At 32.3% G+C, this 17139-nt stretch overlaps 1 protein-coding gene across 1 annotated transcript in view; it reads right to left on the reverse strand.

The window, feature by feature from the left end:
* Window positions 1-1369: 1369 nt before the first annotated feature.
* The window catches only part of LOC119610933 (flocculation protein FLO11), a 31780-nt gene continuing 16010 nt past the window's right edge, over window positions 1370-17139 (reverse strand). The window contains exon 3 of the mRNA XM_037966357.1: window positions 1370-4496. Coding sequence (XP_037822285.1) covers window positions 1744-4496 — 2753 coding nt within the window. The 3' untranslated portion in view covers window positions 1370-1743. The remainder of the gene's footprint in view (window positions 4497-17139) is intronic.

Below are 17139 nucleotides of genomic sequence, written 5' to 3' on the forward strand. Positions count from 1 at the left end.
TAGACTAGACTATAGACTAGACTATAGACTAGACTATAGACTAGACTTTAGACTAGACTATAGACTAGACTATAGACTAGACTATAGACTAGACTATAGACTAGACTATAGACTAGACTATAGACTAGACTATAGACTAGACTATAGACTAGACTATAGGCTAGACTATAAACTAGGCTATAGACTAGACTATAGACTGGACTATAGACTAGACTATAGACTAGACTATAGACTAGACTATAGACTAGACTATAGACTAGACTATAGACTAGACTATAGACTAGACTATAGACTAGACTATAGACTAGACTAGAGACTAGAGACTACAGACTAGAGACTATAGACTAGAGACTATAGACTAGAGACTATAGACTAGAGACTATAGACTAGAGACTATAGACTATAGACTAGAGACTATGGACTAGAGACTATATACTAGAGACTATAGACTAGAGACTAGAGACTATAGACTAGAGACTATAGACTAGAGACTATATACTAGAGACTATATACTAGAGACTAGAGACTATAGACTGGAGACTATAGACTAGAGGCTATAGACTATAGACTAGATACTACACACTAGAGACTATAGACTAGAGACTATAGACTAGAGACTAGAGACTATAGACTAGAGACTATAGACTAGAGACTATAGACTAGAGGCTATAGACTAGAAACTAGAGACTATAGACTGGAGACTATAGACTAGAGGCTATAGACTATAGACTAGATACTACACACTAGAGACTATAGACTATAGACTAGAGACTATAGACTAGAGACTATAGACTAGAGACTACAGACTAGAGACTATAGACTAGATACTAAAGACTAGATACTATAGACTATAGATTAGAGACTATAGACTAGAGGTTATAGACTATAGACTAGATACTACACACTAGAGACTATAGACTAGAGACTATAGACTAGAGACTATAGACTAGATACTATAGATTAGAGACTAGATACTACACACTAGAGACTATAGAGTAGAGACTATCTATAGACCAGAGACTATAGATTAGGGACTATTGACCAGAGACTATAAAGTAGAGACTATAGACTAGAGACAATAGACTACAGACAATAGACTAGAAACTATAAGACTATAGATTAGACTATAGACTACACTAGACTATAGACTAAACTATAGACTAACTATAGACCATACTATAGACTAGTCTATAGTGTATCTTTAGATTAGGAAAATCGCCAATTGGCAACCATGAGTTCAGGCTTATTAAGTTCTCTCCCTCTCTCTCCTGTTTTTCGTCAACCTATTATTGTCCCGATCTAAATACATATGTGGCGACTGATAAACCCTTCTAAATTACCCAATAAAAGACATTTTCTTTAAAAATTTTTATTTAATAAATAATTTTTATTCAATAATTTACACTTAAATTCTAAAATAAATAAACAATCACAAAAATAAACGTGATGGTATTTTAACTTAAATTTAAACGACTCTTCAGAGGATTTTTCTGCATCTGTTACTACTTGATTTCTCTTGCAAAATAAAGCTGTTTTATATACAATTACAACAATACAAAAAATAAATTATAAAAAAAAAATACTACAACTTGTGCAAAAAGAAATAAAAAAGATTTCAAAGATATTTTAAGATTTGGTATAGAACAGTATAAAAAAATACTTTTAAACTATAGATTATTAACTTTAAAAATAAAACTAAAAATAGTTGTTTTCGTTTTCGCCAAAAATTTTACAAGTTTAGTGTTACGCTTTTTTAGCCTGGGGTTGTTGTTGTTGTCGTGGTTGATTTCTAGCCAAATCGGATAAAGCGTCTTCATCATCGCCATCAACTAAAGAGGAAAGATCATCAAAGTCATCTTCTACACTGCTGCTAACTAGGGAATCAATACGTTTTATGAGATTGTGCGGTTTATTGGAGGAATTTACAGCTGTAGGCTTTTGACCCTCAACTTCCTCCTCATCTTCATCTTCGTATTCATCATCGAAATTAAAAGTCGACAAATCATCTTCATCATCAATTTGTTCTAAGAAATCTCCGAAATTGGCATCATCTTTAAGGTTTATTCTCGATTCGGGTAATTGATCGTAGTCAAAAACTTGTCGAGTTTCACGTGGTATATACTCGGTAGTCATTTGGAAATAGTTATCATCTACATAATCCTCATAGTCTTCTGCTTTTATCGCTTCCAATTTTGTGCTAACTCTGGCCTCGATTTGTTGAGGACTGCTGGGTTTCATTGCTATAGGCTTTAGTTTGGTTGTGCTATCCTTAATTTCCATTTTAGGAGCGTTATCAGCTATGGGTTCTTCTTTAAAAATGCTATCAAGAGAAGAGTCTAAAAAGCTTAAAAGTCCTTGCATACCCGTGGGAGGTTCGTTAATTAAGGTTTGACTGGGTTTTTGTGGAGCTTCTAAAGCATTGGGATTTGTAAGTTTGGCAGACATTTTTAACTCGTTCTTAGCGGAATTTTTGACTTCTTTGCTGTCGATTTTTTCAAATTTAGGTTTTGCTGGGATGGCCGTAGTTGTAAGGCTTATTTTGGGAGCAGGTTTGGTTGTTGTAGGTTTGGTAGTTGTGGTTGTTGTAGATGTTATTACTTTCTTAGGTGTTGGTTTTGTAGTTGTTGTGGTTTTGACGGTAGTTTTAGGCTTTACGGTAGTAGTGGTAGTAGTTTTCATTGCAGGTTGCTTGGTGGTAGTTTTTGTGGCGGTAGGTGGTTTTGTGGTTGTAGCTTTCGCAACGGCTGCTTTAGCAGTTGTAGCTTTTGTAGCCGATGGTTTTGCAGTGGTAGCTTTTGTGGCGGCAGGTTTTGCAGTTGTAGCTTTTGTTACTGCTGGTTTTGTGGTTGTTGGTTTTGTAGCTGATGTCTCCATAGGCTTCGTGGTTTTTGTATGCAAATGTTTAACTTGGAAAGTTTCTGGTGTACCCCGCTTTTCATTGGGATCAGCCTTTCTTACCACTGGTTCACGTTTCGGTATAACGGGTACAATTTTCGGTTTATGAGGATCTAATTCATCTTTACCATAAGTTTTGACCTTCGAATGACCCTCAATAATCAAATACATGGGTCCGCGTAGTGGTTTCTCCGGTTGATTGTAATGCGAGAACAATGAGTCGGTAGTCATTTTAACGGGTGCCACAGTTGGACGATAAGCTAAATTACTGGTGTTCGGTATTAATAATCTGGTTGGACTTAAAGTGGTAGTAGTACGGGGAGCATGGGTAGTTGTATACGTTGATGGAGTTGAACTGTACATGGGAGAGGGAGGTGTAGTTGTAGTAGTTTGTTTTTGGGTAGTACTGGTTATATAAACAGTTTGGGTAGTGCTAGTGGTGCTAGGCATAGTAGGTGTTACAAATGTTACTGGAGCATAGGTAGTGCTAATACCTTGTGGTCGCATAACCGGTTCGAAATGCTGCTGTGGCTCCATATGTGAAGATTTAATAGTTTCCACATGATATGAATTGGGGTTCTGTGTAGGTTTTACGGGTTTGATGAATTCTTTTTGTAATAAATCGTGTATCCAAGGTTTCCTAGAGCTAGACAACGTTGATTTATGATGACCACTAGAGGCACCTCTAATCGAATTGGGAGAATAGATTTCATGATGTCCCATGCTGGCAATATTCATGCCCAACATAATGGAGGGTGTACTCGTTAGACTAGGGCGAGTGTGATAGGTTACATAGTTGACAGACTCTTGATGGTGAGAATCATGTGTCTGGGGATGTGAATAACGATGAGAATTGCCAGACATCATTAAGGGAGAATGGCCGGAAGAAGACGAAGTGGATGCCCCACCCTTGGAAGCTGAACTAGTGGTATGCATCCAAGGTTGTGTGGCAGTAGACATATAATAGGGTTTTGAATGAACACTCATAGAGCTCATGGGAGATGAGGTCATATAAGAATGTCCCGGCATATTATGACGATATTCCGAATGAGCTGGTTTTACCATATGCATTGCTGATACTTGATGATGCTGGGAATGTGACTGTGCCGCAGATTGTGACTGCTGTTGTTGCGATTGATGTTGCTGCATTTGAGAAGATGATGGTAACTGATTTTGCTGTGTAGCTGGTTGCATTGGTTGCATGGGTGGTGGCATCAAATGGGTGGGCAATTGATGAGCATAATATGAGCGTCTTATCGAAGTGTATTTTGGTTGTAACAATGGCGTTTCACCCTTAGCATTCTTTAACACATGCGGTACATGTTGCTGCACCGGTGCCCCACCACGCATTCTATCGCCTGTAACACCCAATAATAAGATTTCGTTTTTACCCGGATTTGCCTTTTTTAGCTTTGCATCTACTAAGGCTGCTGATACCTCTTCCGTTTTGTCTTTTTCCTTATCCGAATCAGCCCAGTATCTAACACGATCCAGGGTGGGAGGACTATAATCAAATGTAGGATCATTTTTCAAGGGATCTCCACGTCCTACTGGACGCCATTCATTGTTGTTGTAGTCCATGCGTGGCGAAAAGTTGCGCACTGTAAAGAGTTTTGAAGAAAATAATGCAATTTAAAAAATATTTTCCAAAATATTGTATTGAGTATAGATGTACAATTATTGGACATGTGTTTTACAATGATTATTACATGATTGTTATAATTGCCATCAAATTTACATTGGTGGCCTATAGCAAAATCTTGATTGTATGGCAGATGAAACTAGTATGAAAGTAAAGTCTTGGTAAAGTACGACTATATGATAGCCTACAGTGGTATAAAGATTTAGGTCCTACATCGGAGCTAAGGCCAATTACGCAACATTCATTTAGTCATCGAACACGGTGCAGAGTCTTAATCATCCAACTAAGCACTACCAGTGTCTGCTTTACTGATACATTGACTTAGTAGTATTTGTTCGCTATTTCAAGGGCATGTAGTCTTTCTCATAGTGTTCGATTCGATTTTTATATTTCGAATTTTTGTGGATCAATTTCTAAAAATCGATGATGGGTGTGATTCATAGTGATCGGTATCCTGGTCAGCGTCTGACTTTAGATGAGTAGCACTCTTTCTTACCTAAAGCTGAGGTATAAACTGTTTACCTCCATCCTATCTTTATGGAAATGGTAGGAGAAAAGCGGTCATATGCCTTTTTCTAGGGTGGAGGTGGTAGGGAGGTTAGTTAAACGAAGGTCTCATGTCTGAATACTAGTGAAGCTACTGAGACCACTACTAACCAGACAGACACTCTTGGTTCGATAGTCAGCCAGACTGACATGGCAGGACAACTTAGATTTGGAACTTAGGTATGCAAGGATCAAACCTCTATGAAAACGAAAAAGAGTTGTTGAATGTGGAAAACTGAACGAAATAGATGGGCGACGTATAAACACGTCTTTTTTAGACGTTGAAACTACTGTGACTAACACTAACCAGACGGACACCCCGGGTTAGGTAATCTGCACTGTAATCCGGTTAGCCAAACTGTCAAGCCATGAGTCCTGACTTGCCATTGCTCCGCCGATGAGTTGTTCATGAACTCTAATCCGCTAAATGTGGAAAATCCTAATCGCAAAAGGGCGGAGAACTGCACAAGAAAGACTGGTGAACTACAAGAGATGAAGCTATATTAACGATAACCAGAGGGACAGCCTGGGTTTGATAGTCGGCAATGTTACCGGGGTTGTCAGACTGGCTAGACAGAACACCATATATTTAAGCCTAAAATTACTACAGACAGAAGGTTATTTTTGGAAGAGAAGATCGTAGAGTATGAGTATAAAATACTGAACATTACACTTGTGGAAGTCAAGTCGACCTCGAGAATGACCGATCATGTGATTGATATCGTTAACTAGCTTGACATCAGCACCCCTAAACCTGATACAAGTTTCAATCATAGACCGAAGTCAACTTGAGGATAAAATAACTACGGAAATATGTTTCTTTTTTGGTGGAAAAGATCCTTCATTTGTAAGTGATTTTCGGAAGTAAGCTTCAACCATTTTGTAAAGATCGGTTCACAACTGATCATAGTTATAATTAAGACCATTTCGGGGCCGGTTATCACAAGCTTCGCTAAGGTATTTTCAAAGTTTCGACTTGATATTTGACGGAAGAACATAACCTGAATCTGAAACGATACTTTTTAAGCTGGGTGTAAGACCAATAATTCTATGCGTTACCAACATCAGGACGAAACGTATTTAATTGTTGTAGGGTATATTAAAACTTTGTAATTCATTTAAGTTTTTTTTTTTTAATTTCTTCTCCTATTACCACTAGACTGTCTAAGCTGGTGTTATGCTGCTGTGTTGTGTCGTGCTAAATCAGTTGTATAAGTGGCATGATATGTGCACCTTCTTGCAACTGGTGTACAGTGTTTTTTTCTGTATCTTAAATCATAACTTGTTAAAGTGTTAACAAATGTTTGCCACAACCTGGGCATAGACAACACCACCACCGCCGACACTACTCATATGACCACCATCACCTAAAATCGTCACCAACCACCTTCACGTATGTATGTTTTTTTTTTCAACTTTTTGTAGCAAGTAGTCAGTCAGTCACTCACTTACTTACTCAGATGCTAGTAGTAGTTATATGATTGTGACTATGACTACTTTACCATCAAGTCGTCTACGATTGTCTAAATAAAATCTATCTAGTCTGCACAGTTAACACAGTTAACTCAAGTATCTGTGTATGTATGTTGTTGTTGCTTGTAGTGCTATAAAAAAAAACTACTGTTGTTGGCTTCTGTATGAGTGAACACCAACCACTATGATGTCTGGCCATAGTCTGAGGAGTGTCTGGTTTTCAGACAAATTATACTGATTTAATAGTTGCTTGAATATTTAGACATTTTTAAGATTACAAGAGCAAAATTTTCGTTAACAACTTTGCTCCATTTAGAGAGTAATTTGATCATATAATTGTAGCCTTGAGCAAAGGATTTTTTTTATTTAATTTTCAGTTGTTATTGTAATTGTTGTAAATTAAACAGTGTTAATGTAAAATGCAATTTTAGAAGACAGGTTGTGTTAAATAATTTTGGTTTTTGTATGAAAGTTTATAAAAGGTCATGGTGGGTTTGGTATTCAAATATTCTCCTAAACGGAGAAATTGTTATATAGAAAGATCTAGATGAAGTTTTTCGTAATGTAATCTTGATCATTAGTTTTTCGAAAAGAAACTTAGTGACTAAGTGAAGAGTTTCTAAACAGGAAATTTATCGATTGTCTTATCCAAGAGCAATCTTTAATGTTGAGCCTTTCGATCAATGGTTTCAAATTGAAACTGGATCATTATTTTGGATTTCTTAATTGTTGGAAGCTTAACTTTAGCAAACTTCAATGTTGAGCCATTCGATCAATGGTTTCAAATTGAAACTGGATCATTGTTTTGGATTTCTTCATTGTTGCTAGCTTAACTTTAGTAATCTTCAATGTTAAGCCATTCGATCAAGGTTTTCAAGTTAAATCTGAATTATTATTTTGGCCTTCTTTAACGGTTAAGCAAATTAATCGCTAGATGAAGCTTTCATAAGCAGAAACTTTAAAATTGATCGAACTGTATCACTTTCTCTGACTTTCTTCAAGTCGATCTTTAGCTGAAACTTGATCAGTAGATCTAATCGCTAGAACAAGCATTCCAAAACGATTGCAAGGTGAAGCTTTACTAAATGCAAACTTTATTATTAGTTTCAGCGTTTTCCAATATAAAAGCAGTGGGTCACTGGATCAATATTTTCAAATAGAAACTGTATAATTTGCTTTAAATTTCATTGCATGATCGCTAACTTAAACTTTCCTAAAGGCTAAAAGCTTTACCGAACAAAAACTCGATCATTAGTTTAAACGTTTTTCATTGTTATCAAAACTTTCTAAACTGGAACTACGTCACTAGCTCCGATCTTCTTCAAGATTAAGTTATAACCGAACTTAATTGGAAATGTATCACCAGCTTTGATCTTCTCCAAAGTTAAATCGATCATTTCCTCTAACATTAATAAACAACCAAACCGAACATGTTTTTAAATATCATTAGATCAAGCTTGAGCTACTGGCATCCACAGGAAATGGCTTTCTTTAAGGTCACTTGATCGTTAGTTGAAACTTTTATAAGCGGAAACTTTAAAAAGCTCTACCGAAGAAATACTCGATCATTACATTTAGGGCCGTTGTCTCAACCTCCGGTTATCGTTTAACCAGTAGATCATTTTTGTATAAAAACTGTCAATCTATCGTTTCGATAAAATATAACTAGACAATGAGAAAATGGGTACACATTTTGTTTCAATATCAATAATATATTTTCTTAACAGAAACTGTGCCACTATCTCTGACCTTCACGAATCGATCGTTAGCTCTAACTTTTCAATGCGAAAACATTATGGTTAATCAATGGCGAATGATGAACTTTATTTTTCTTTGTTTAAAGTTTAGAAAATCGATCGTTTCTTATTCTCAACCTTTAGTAAATGAAAAATTAAAACTTTATAAGTACATAATTGTACGATCAAAGATTTCAACATTTTCTCAACATCTCACGATCAAAAATTTTAAGATTTTTTTAACAGAAAAATTTTCAGCTCAGGATTTTCTTAATAAAATGTCGATCACTGATCTCTAGCTGATTATTTTCTCTGCAAGACTTTCTCAACTGGAAAACCTCGATCAGAAGTGTAATATTTTCTTCAAAACACAATTCTAATCAATAGCACACGATTTTCTGAGGAAACTCGATCGCTAGATCAAAATTTTCTAATCAAGAAAATCTTAGTCTTTACTTCAAGATCTTCTAAACAGAAAGATCGTGATCATTATTTTCTCCTAAAATATACAGACGCTCATCAATCTTTCTTAAGATTATCTTATAAGGAAAATCACTATCAAAATTTTCTAAAACGATAAATCTCATACGATATTTGAAGCTTATTTACACAGACGAATCTCGAGCATTAGATCTAGATGTTTAAAACAAACAACTCGCAATGGCTAATTAAAAATTTCCAAAATAGAAAAATCTTTCGATCGATAAGGTTTTCTCGAGTAAAATGATCATGAAAAGAACTCTATCTGAAACTGAAGATATTCGTTCGTTAGCTTTTTGTTTAAACCATTTGACACAATTGCTTTTCAAATTGTGTTATAAGTATTTCTTTCATTATTCTCAAACTTTTTAATATTTTATACACTGTGCAACGTTTAAAACTCTTTAAATCATAGAAAAAATTACAACAACTATACATAAAGTTGATAAATTATTCGCTACCAAAACCAGACAAATCGCTTTCCATTTTAATATTAAACGATTGGGTAAGATGACAATGATGATGGAAGCAACTTTGTCACACATAATTGCAGAGAATTCAATTTGAAAAATAAAAAAATAAATTTGATTTCTTATATTTTACAGAAATTCTATTATAATATTTATTTTGTAATGCTAAATAATGATAAATTAATCGATCGTATCGATCTTAAAAAGTATTGGAAAGCAATACGCTAAAGTCTCACGATCAGAAGGCTTGAGAACTTAAAAATAATTTAAATTTATTTTAACGATTTTGTAAGGATCAAATGACTTAGTGTGATGTGAAATTTAGTGATCGCGGTTATCTGTTATTGTTGTAGAAATCATTGTGCAAAGTTTGATTTCTAAAGATAGTTTTACCGCTGCATTATCTAAATTACAAAGAAATAGGATTTATTAATAGAAACAAGAAATGGTCAGCTTTTTAAATTAGCTTTTGGAACTTTCGTTCATAACACGTATGAAGGTCTAACGGTATCATGATGCGTCATTACCATCTGTAACATAGCTCTGGGTCTTTAAATTTGACTTGTTTTTTCATATCCCACAGAAAATCCAAAAATAATACTAAAATTATTTCGGATTTTGTATCATTAAATACTTTTATAAAGAATTGATCGTGACATATAGCTGCGCCTTTTTGATGCCACAATCGGCTTACATCAAGGTAGTTTATTTTAGGATATACTGATCTCCACCCTATACAAAGCATATAACAGTAATGGAGTGTTAATGCGAGAATGTCTCTACGTTATGAAAATGTTCTTAGTTAAAAACTTTATTCGCACAATGTTCTTTTAGAAAATTTCTATAAAATTGTACGATCACTGAAAATCAAACTATTAACTTATAAATTTTTTTTATAGACGATAGCTTGGCATGTGCCTAAAGTGATCTTTTAACGATCACAAAATTCCCATAAAAATGTTACTTCGTTTGACTGATATTTTCGACCAACAGAGCTCAAGTTAACTCAAATGATCGCTATTGATCTTTTATAATGAAAAAATAAAAATGTTACAATTGAGAGTACTGATCAGAAAGATTATTTTCGCCTCAAGAACATCACATTTTACTGATTTTTTTTAAATGATAAAAAAGGATTGAGCTGTGTCGGAAACGATCGATAGATTTCTATAAGAAATCGTTTCACAACTACTTTTATAGCAATAGAGTTTAACTAAAATCAAATGATCGCAAGTGATCTTCTATGATAAAAAATATAAATCTGTCAGTTGAGTGTATTGATTAGTACGATAATTTTCTCTCTAAGAACATAAAATTTTACATAGATTTTATAAAGAAGAAGAAGTAGAGTATTCAGTTGAGCCTAAAGTGATCGATAGATTTCTATAAGAAAAGTTACCTTTATCCGAGAGAAAATTCCCATAAGAAAATTAAAGATATCTTTTGAGAAAATAGTTTCACTCTTTAGAGCAAGAGAGTTTAACTTAACTCAAATGATCGCAAGTGATCTTTTGTGATCAAATAATATACAATATAACAATTGAGAGTATAGATCAATATGATCATTTTCTCCCGAAGAAAAAATAGAGCATTGATCAGAGCGATCACTTTCTTTTTTTTTATAAAGAAAAAGAAGATGATTCAGTTGATCATTAAAAGTTCGATACATTTCTATAAGAACTATTACCGATCAATCAACAATAGATAGAAATTTAATAGAAAAATTAAAGTTTTTTAAAGAAAATGTTTCACTGACATTTTAGAGCAAGAGTGTTTAACCAAACTCAAATGATCGAAAGTGATCTTTTGTGATCAAATAATATAAATAAGACAAATAAGAGTATTGACAAGGACGATAATTTTCTCTCGAAGAACATACATTTTTACTGAGTTTTTCAAAAAGGAGATGTGGATTGGATTGATCTTAAAGTGATCGATAGATTTCTATAAGAAATGTTACCGATCAAACAACAATAACTTCCCCTAAGAAAATAAGAGTTAACAAGCAGACTATCAACAATCAATGCTTTCCTGAAAGAAAACTTAAATTAATACAAATGATCGCAAAGTGATCGTTTAAGAGAAAAAAACTGAAAATATGACAATTGAGAGTATTGATCATTTTCTCCCATCAAATATAACACTTTTACTAGTTTTCTTTTATAAATATTTGTATACAAATTCATACTGCTATTTGTGTGCCACCTGCTCCAACATAATGTTGTCAGTCAATAGTCATTTAGCCGGCTAGTCAGTCAGTCACATATTCAGTTATTCACATGTAAAATGTGGCTTTAAATAATAACAAAGTGTATGTATTTTAAGTGACTGACCAAGTAACTGAAACTATTGATGTGTCTATATCTCTATACGTTCATATCTATCTGTCTGTCTGTATTGCCTGTTTATTTTTCTATTTTTAATTTTTTTTTTCTTGTCGTAGTTGTTGTGATCTTTGAGTGATTGACCATCAAAATAGATTTTTTGTTGTGATCCTCTCTGTTGGTGTTTGTTGTTTGTGAAATATCCATTTGTTTTCGAAAATTATTTTTTGCAATATTTTTAAAGTTGTTGTGTGATTTTTTGTCTAATTTTGTTGCTGTTTTTGTAATTTTTTCCTGTTTAACTTCTAAGACAGACATGAAAATTTATTCAATATGTTGTTTTTTTGATTCATGATCTTGTTGGGCTAAGAAATATGTTGTTGTTGTTGTTGTCGTTTTGTTTAAACCACATAAAGTTGTTGCGGCTGTTATAGAAACTGTTGCCAGATTTGAGTATTAATATGAGAATAGGTTTCAAATTTTGACATTCGTAATTACAATTAAATTTGAAAAAATATTTTAATAGAGATTTCCATCGCTTTCGAATGACAAAATTTTACACCTGGTTTTTTCTGTATAATAATTTTTCATTTTAATTATGTGGCAACTTTAAACTAAAGTTATTATTTGTTGCTCACGAATTTATGTAAGTAAGATCATTTAATCTTTTTTTTTTCTATACTAGTATACTCTGTTGAAAAAAATTTTTTCTATGAGAGTTTATTTTCATTAAATTTTTATTATAAGTTCAAGTTTTAGGTCTTTTACCTCGGGAGCTTGTTTACAAATATTTGTTTGTTTATGTTTTGTTAATACAAATACTACTAGACAAACGATCTGTCTGTTATGTTAGACAATTTTTCAATGTTTGTAAACAAATGTCATAAATGCTGGGAGTTTTTAAATAAAAACTTAATTTTTGTGTAAAGTAAGTTTGTTTGATTATTTTGCTTTGTTTTAACTTTTTGTAATATTGATCCAGGGAATCATGTGCGTATTCGTTAATAAGATCTTCAATTTTCGAAGATGAAGATCTTCGATCGAGGTGATCCTTGTAAGAATATTGAAGGGATTATTACAGTTTTTCCTGCTAAAGTTATCTAAAACGCTTGTCTACCGGTAACAGCCCCGAGAAAACAGCTTTCCTGCAAAAGTTATCTAAACCCCTTCCCTACCGGTAGCAGCCCCGAGAAAACAGGACAAGTCCAAGTTCTCATTATGTAGGGCTGTAGTAGTGCTGTTAAAGTATTGAGTAGTGGGTATCGAGTATCGAGTATTTGCCCTATTTTTTGGGTACTCAATACTAAAAAGTAGTTACTCAATACTTTCAGACTTGTATATGGATTTAACTTATTTAAATTTAACGGCTATGATGTGAAAAAATACAGCTCTAAAATCTAATATAGACCATATCATTATTAGAAATGCAACTCTTAGCAATATCAAATCAATGTAAAAATAATTTAAACACTGCAATAATAGTTAAAAAGTTACAAATATTTATCGACGCTATCTAAAAAAATAAAATGTCTCAAAAGAGGTGTGATGTCTGGTCTAACTTTACTTAAAAAAAGGAAAAATTCCTCGTTTTTAATTTAAAATAAAACCGTTAAAAGTATCGAGTAGTATTGAGTACCCAAACGAAAAGTATTGAGTAGTATTGAGTAATCAAAAGTAGTAGAATATTACAGCACTAGGCTGTAGTTAGTTGTTAATTTAAAACTACTTCAAGTTTTGATTTCCTGACACCAGAGGAATTGGTAGTAAGCCCTCAAAGTAGTAATGATCAAACAAATTGTGTATCTTGTGAGACCTGATATATATTTCTATTGGTAAATACGATCATCAACTATAAGACTGAATTTGACCTTAAAGTATAAAGTTCCGAACAAATTGTTATGGAAGAAAATTTAAAACATTCGATTGTCGATGGACGTAATATTACGAATTTATCAATATTTAGTAGACAGTCGATCAAATTTAGATCTTGATTGTCAATAGTGAGAGATCAGAACGTGATCGCCAAATTAAGACTAGCCTTATAGGATGTTATTTACATTGACTTGGCAACCTAATTTCATTGAGTTTGAAACCGATCATGCAATTGTTTCAAGAAAATTTTGAAAAATATTGATTATGGTCGTAAATGGTGAGAGATCGGAGCTCGATCGTCAAATTAAGACTTAAAACTTATAAGAAGTTATATACATTTAATTGGCAAACTAATTTAATTAAGTGGAAAACCGATCATGCAGTTGATTGAAATAAAATTTTCAATTAATTCGATTTTTTTAATCAATCGATTATTAATGATCTGGATATGATCGTGAAGTCGTGAATTTATCAAAATTTAGTTGTTAACATCATATCATTTAGTAAAAAGCCCATCAGGCAATTGTTTCAAAGAAATTTTGAAAAATTATGAATTTGGTCATAAATAGGGAGAGATCGGAACGCGATCGTCAAATTAAGATTTTAGCCTTACAAAAAGTTATTTACATTTAGTTGGCAAACTAATTTCATTAAGTTGTAAACCGATCATGCAATCGATTAGAACAAATTTTGCAATTATTGGAATTTTTTTAAGAATCTTGTAAAAATTTTTAAAACATTAGATTATTAATGATCAGGATCTGATCGTAAAATTCCGATCAAGGAATTGTTTCAACGAGAATCAAATTTTTTTTGATCGTAAATAGTGAGATATCGCAACGTGATCGTCAAATTAAGATATTAGCCTTATAGGAAGTTATTTGTATTAAGTTGGCAAATTAATACCGATCGTGCTATATCTAAGCAGTTTTCATCGAATTTTGGCCTTTTTCTTCCAAAATCTTGATACTTCTAAATAATATAACCTTTTAAAATATTCCATAATAACTTATGAAATACCTATATTAAACTTACTTTCTTTTATAAAATTCCTCCTCATAAATTGATCTTTCAGAAATACTGAAAACAATTAACTCTTTTTCTTTCCCCAATATCTGTCGTAAACATATAAAACTTAAATACAAATGTTTTTATTCTCTCAAGACATCATTCATTCTCCATTTCAATCGCATTACAACTTATTGTATGAAATTTTAAACGAAAATATAAACGTATAAAATAAATCACAAGTGTATCCTCCTGAGAATTGCAAATGAACTCAAACAAAAATGTTTTAAAATGACAATCTAACAAGACAGGTCGGCACAGCAGTAGGCACTGTGTTTTGTTTGTTTTTTTTTTTTTTTTTATTGTTCACTACTTGCAACATGTTAACATTTTCAAAACTTGATGGCCATAGAAATTGAGATTATACGTGTGTTAGCAAATAGAAAAAAGTAGAAAAAATTGGAAAAAAAAGCTCAAAATGTTTACCACCAAGATGATGATGGTGATGGTGATGATGATGAAGTGGAGACGAAGTGATGGTAATAATGTAACAGCGTGTGTCACTGATGACAGTTATGATTGTGGCAATGAGATTGTCGTTTGTAAATTGTTTAAAACAACAAAGTGTTATTGTCTATTGAACATTATTTCGTTTATGGTTTTTTTCTTTCTTATGATGGACATTTAAAGAAAAGTGTTCAAATTAAAGAAGAAAAAAAAACACCACACACATACTAATAAATATCATTAGATCTGTGGTTACAAGTGTTATACGTTTAAGATCACTTAAAAAAATTTAGCTCTAATAGTTTCACAGATCTACGAATTTTTATATTCAATCCATATGGAAGATACCAAGACCCCCTTATGAAAGTCCGACCATTTTTTTCCTAAATATGCACGTGGATGTTCAAGAACTTTGTGCCAAATTTTAAGATTCTATCTCCAATATTTTCTCAGATAAACGAACTTTAATATTTAAATCATATGGGAAAGGCACTGTAACAATTTCAGAAAAATCGGTCCAGCCGTTTAGCTATCTATAAAGTCCAAACATACTAACACACATTAATTTTTATTGATATATAGATATTTTCCCAACAAATATATTGTTTTCGAGTTGTGTGCCTCTGGTACTTTATTAGTTAGTGTTCAGTCCTGTCAGACCGCAGTTTGGGGATTCGGTTAACACCAGAGACATAGGTAAAGGAGCGTACAGCATGCCAGATGAAGGCCTAGGTGTATTTCTTCGTATTTGATCTATCTATCTATCTATCTATCTATCTATCTATCTATCTATCTATCTATCTATCTATCTATCTATCTATCTATCTATCTATCTATCTATCTATCTATCTATCTATCTATCTATCTATCTATCTATCTATCTATCTATCTATCTATCTATCTATCTATCTATCTATCTATCTATCTATCTATCTATCTATCTATCTATCTATCTATCTATCTATCTATCTATCTATCTATCTATCTATCTATCTATCTATCTATCTATCTATCTATCTATCTATCTATCTATCTATCTATCTATCTATCTATCTATCTATCTATCTATCTATCTATCTATCTATCTATCTATCTATCTATCTATCTATCTATCTATCTATCTATCTATCTATCTATCTATCTATCTATCTATCTATCTATCTATCTATCTATCTATCTATCTATCTATCTATCTATCTATCTATCTATCTATCTATCTATCTATCTATCTATCTATCTATCTATCTATCTATCTATCTATCTATCTATCTATCTATCTATCTATCTATCTATCTATCTATCTATCTATCTATCTATCTATCTATCTATCTATCTATCTATCTATCTATCTATCTATCTATCTATCTATCTATCTATCTATCTATCTATCTATCTATCTATCTATCTATCTATCTATCTATCTATCTATCTATCTATCTATCTATCTATCTATCTATCTATCTATCTATCTATCTATCTATCTATCTATCTATCTATCTATCTATCTATCTATCTATCTATCTATCTATCTATCTATCTATCTATCTATCTATCTATCTATCTATCTATCTATCTATCTATCTATCTATCTATCTATCTATCTATCTATCTATCTATCTATCTATCTATCTATCTATCTATCTATCTATCTATCTATCTATCTATCTATCTATCTATCTATCTATCTATCTATCTATCTATCTATCTATCTATCTATCTATCTATCTATCTATCTATCTATCTATCTATCTATCTATCTATCTATCTATCTATCTATCTATCTATCTATCTATCTATCTATCTATCTATCTATCTATCTATCTATCTATCTATCTATCTATCTATCTATCTATCTATCTATCTATCTATCTATCTAATCTATCTATCTATCTATCTATCTATCTATCTATCTATCTATCTATCTATCTATCTATCTATCTATTCTATCTATCTATCTATCTATCTATCTATCTATCTATCTATCTATCTATCTATCTATCTATCTATCTATCTATCTATCTATCTATCTATCTATCTATCTATCTATCTATCTATCTATCTATCTATCTATCTATCTATCTATCTATCTATCTATCTATCTATCTATCTATCTATCTATCTATCTATCTATCTATCTATCTATCTACTATCTATCTATCTATCTATCTATCTATCTATCTATCTAT

The sequence above is a fragment of the Lucilia sericata genome, unplaced genomic scaffold (genome assembly GCF_015586225.1).
Source record: "Lucilia sericata isolate MDLA Ls3-8-SP2 unplaced genomic scaffold, ASM1558622v1 Contig001310F_arrow, whole genome shotgun sequence".
NCBI classification, from domain to species: Eukaryota; Metazoa; Arthropoda; class Insecta; order Diptera; family Calliphoridae; genus Lucilia; species Lucilia sericata.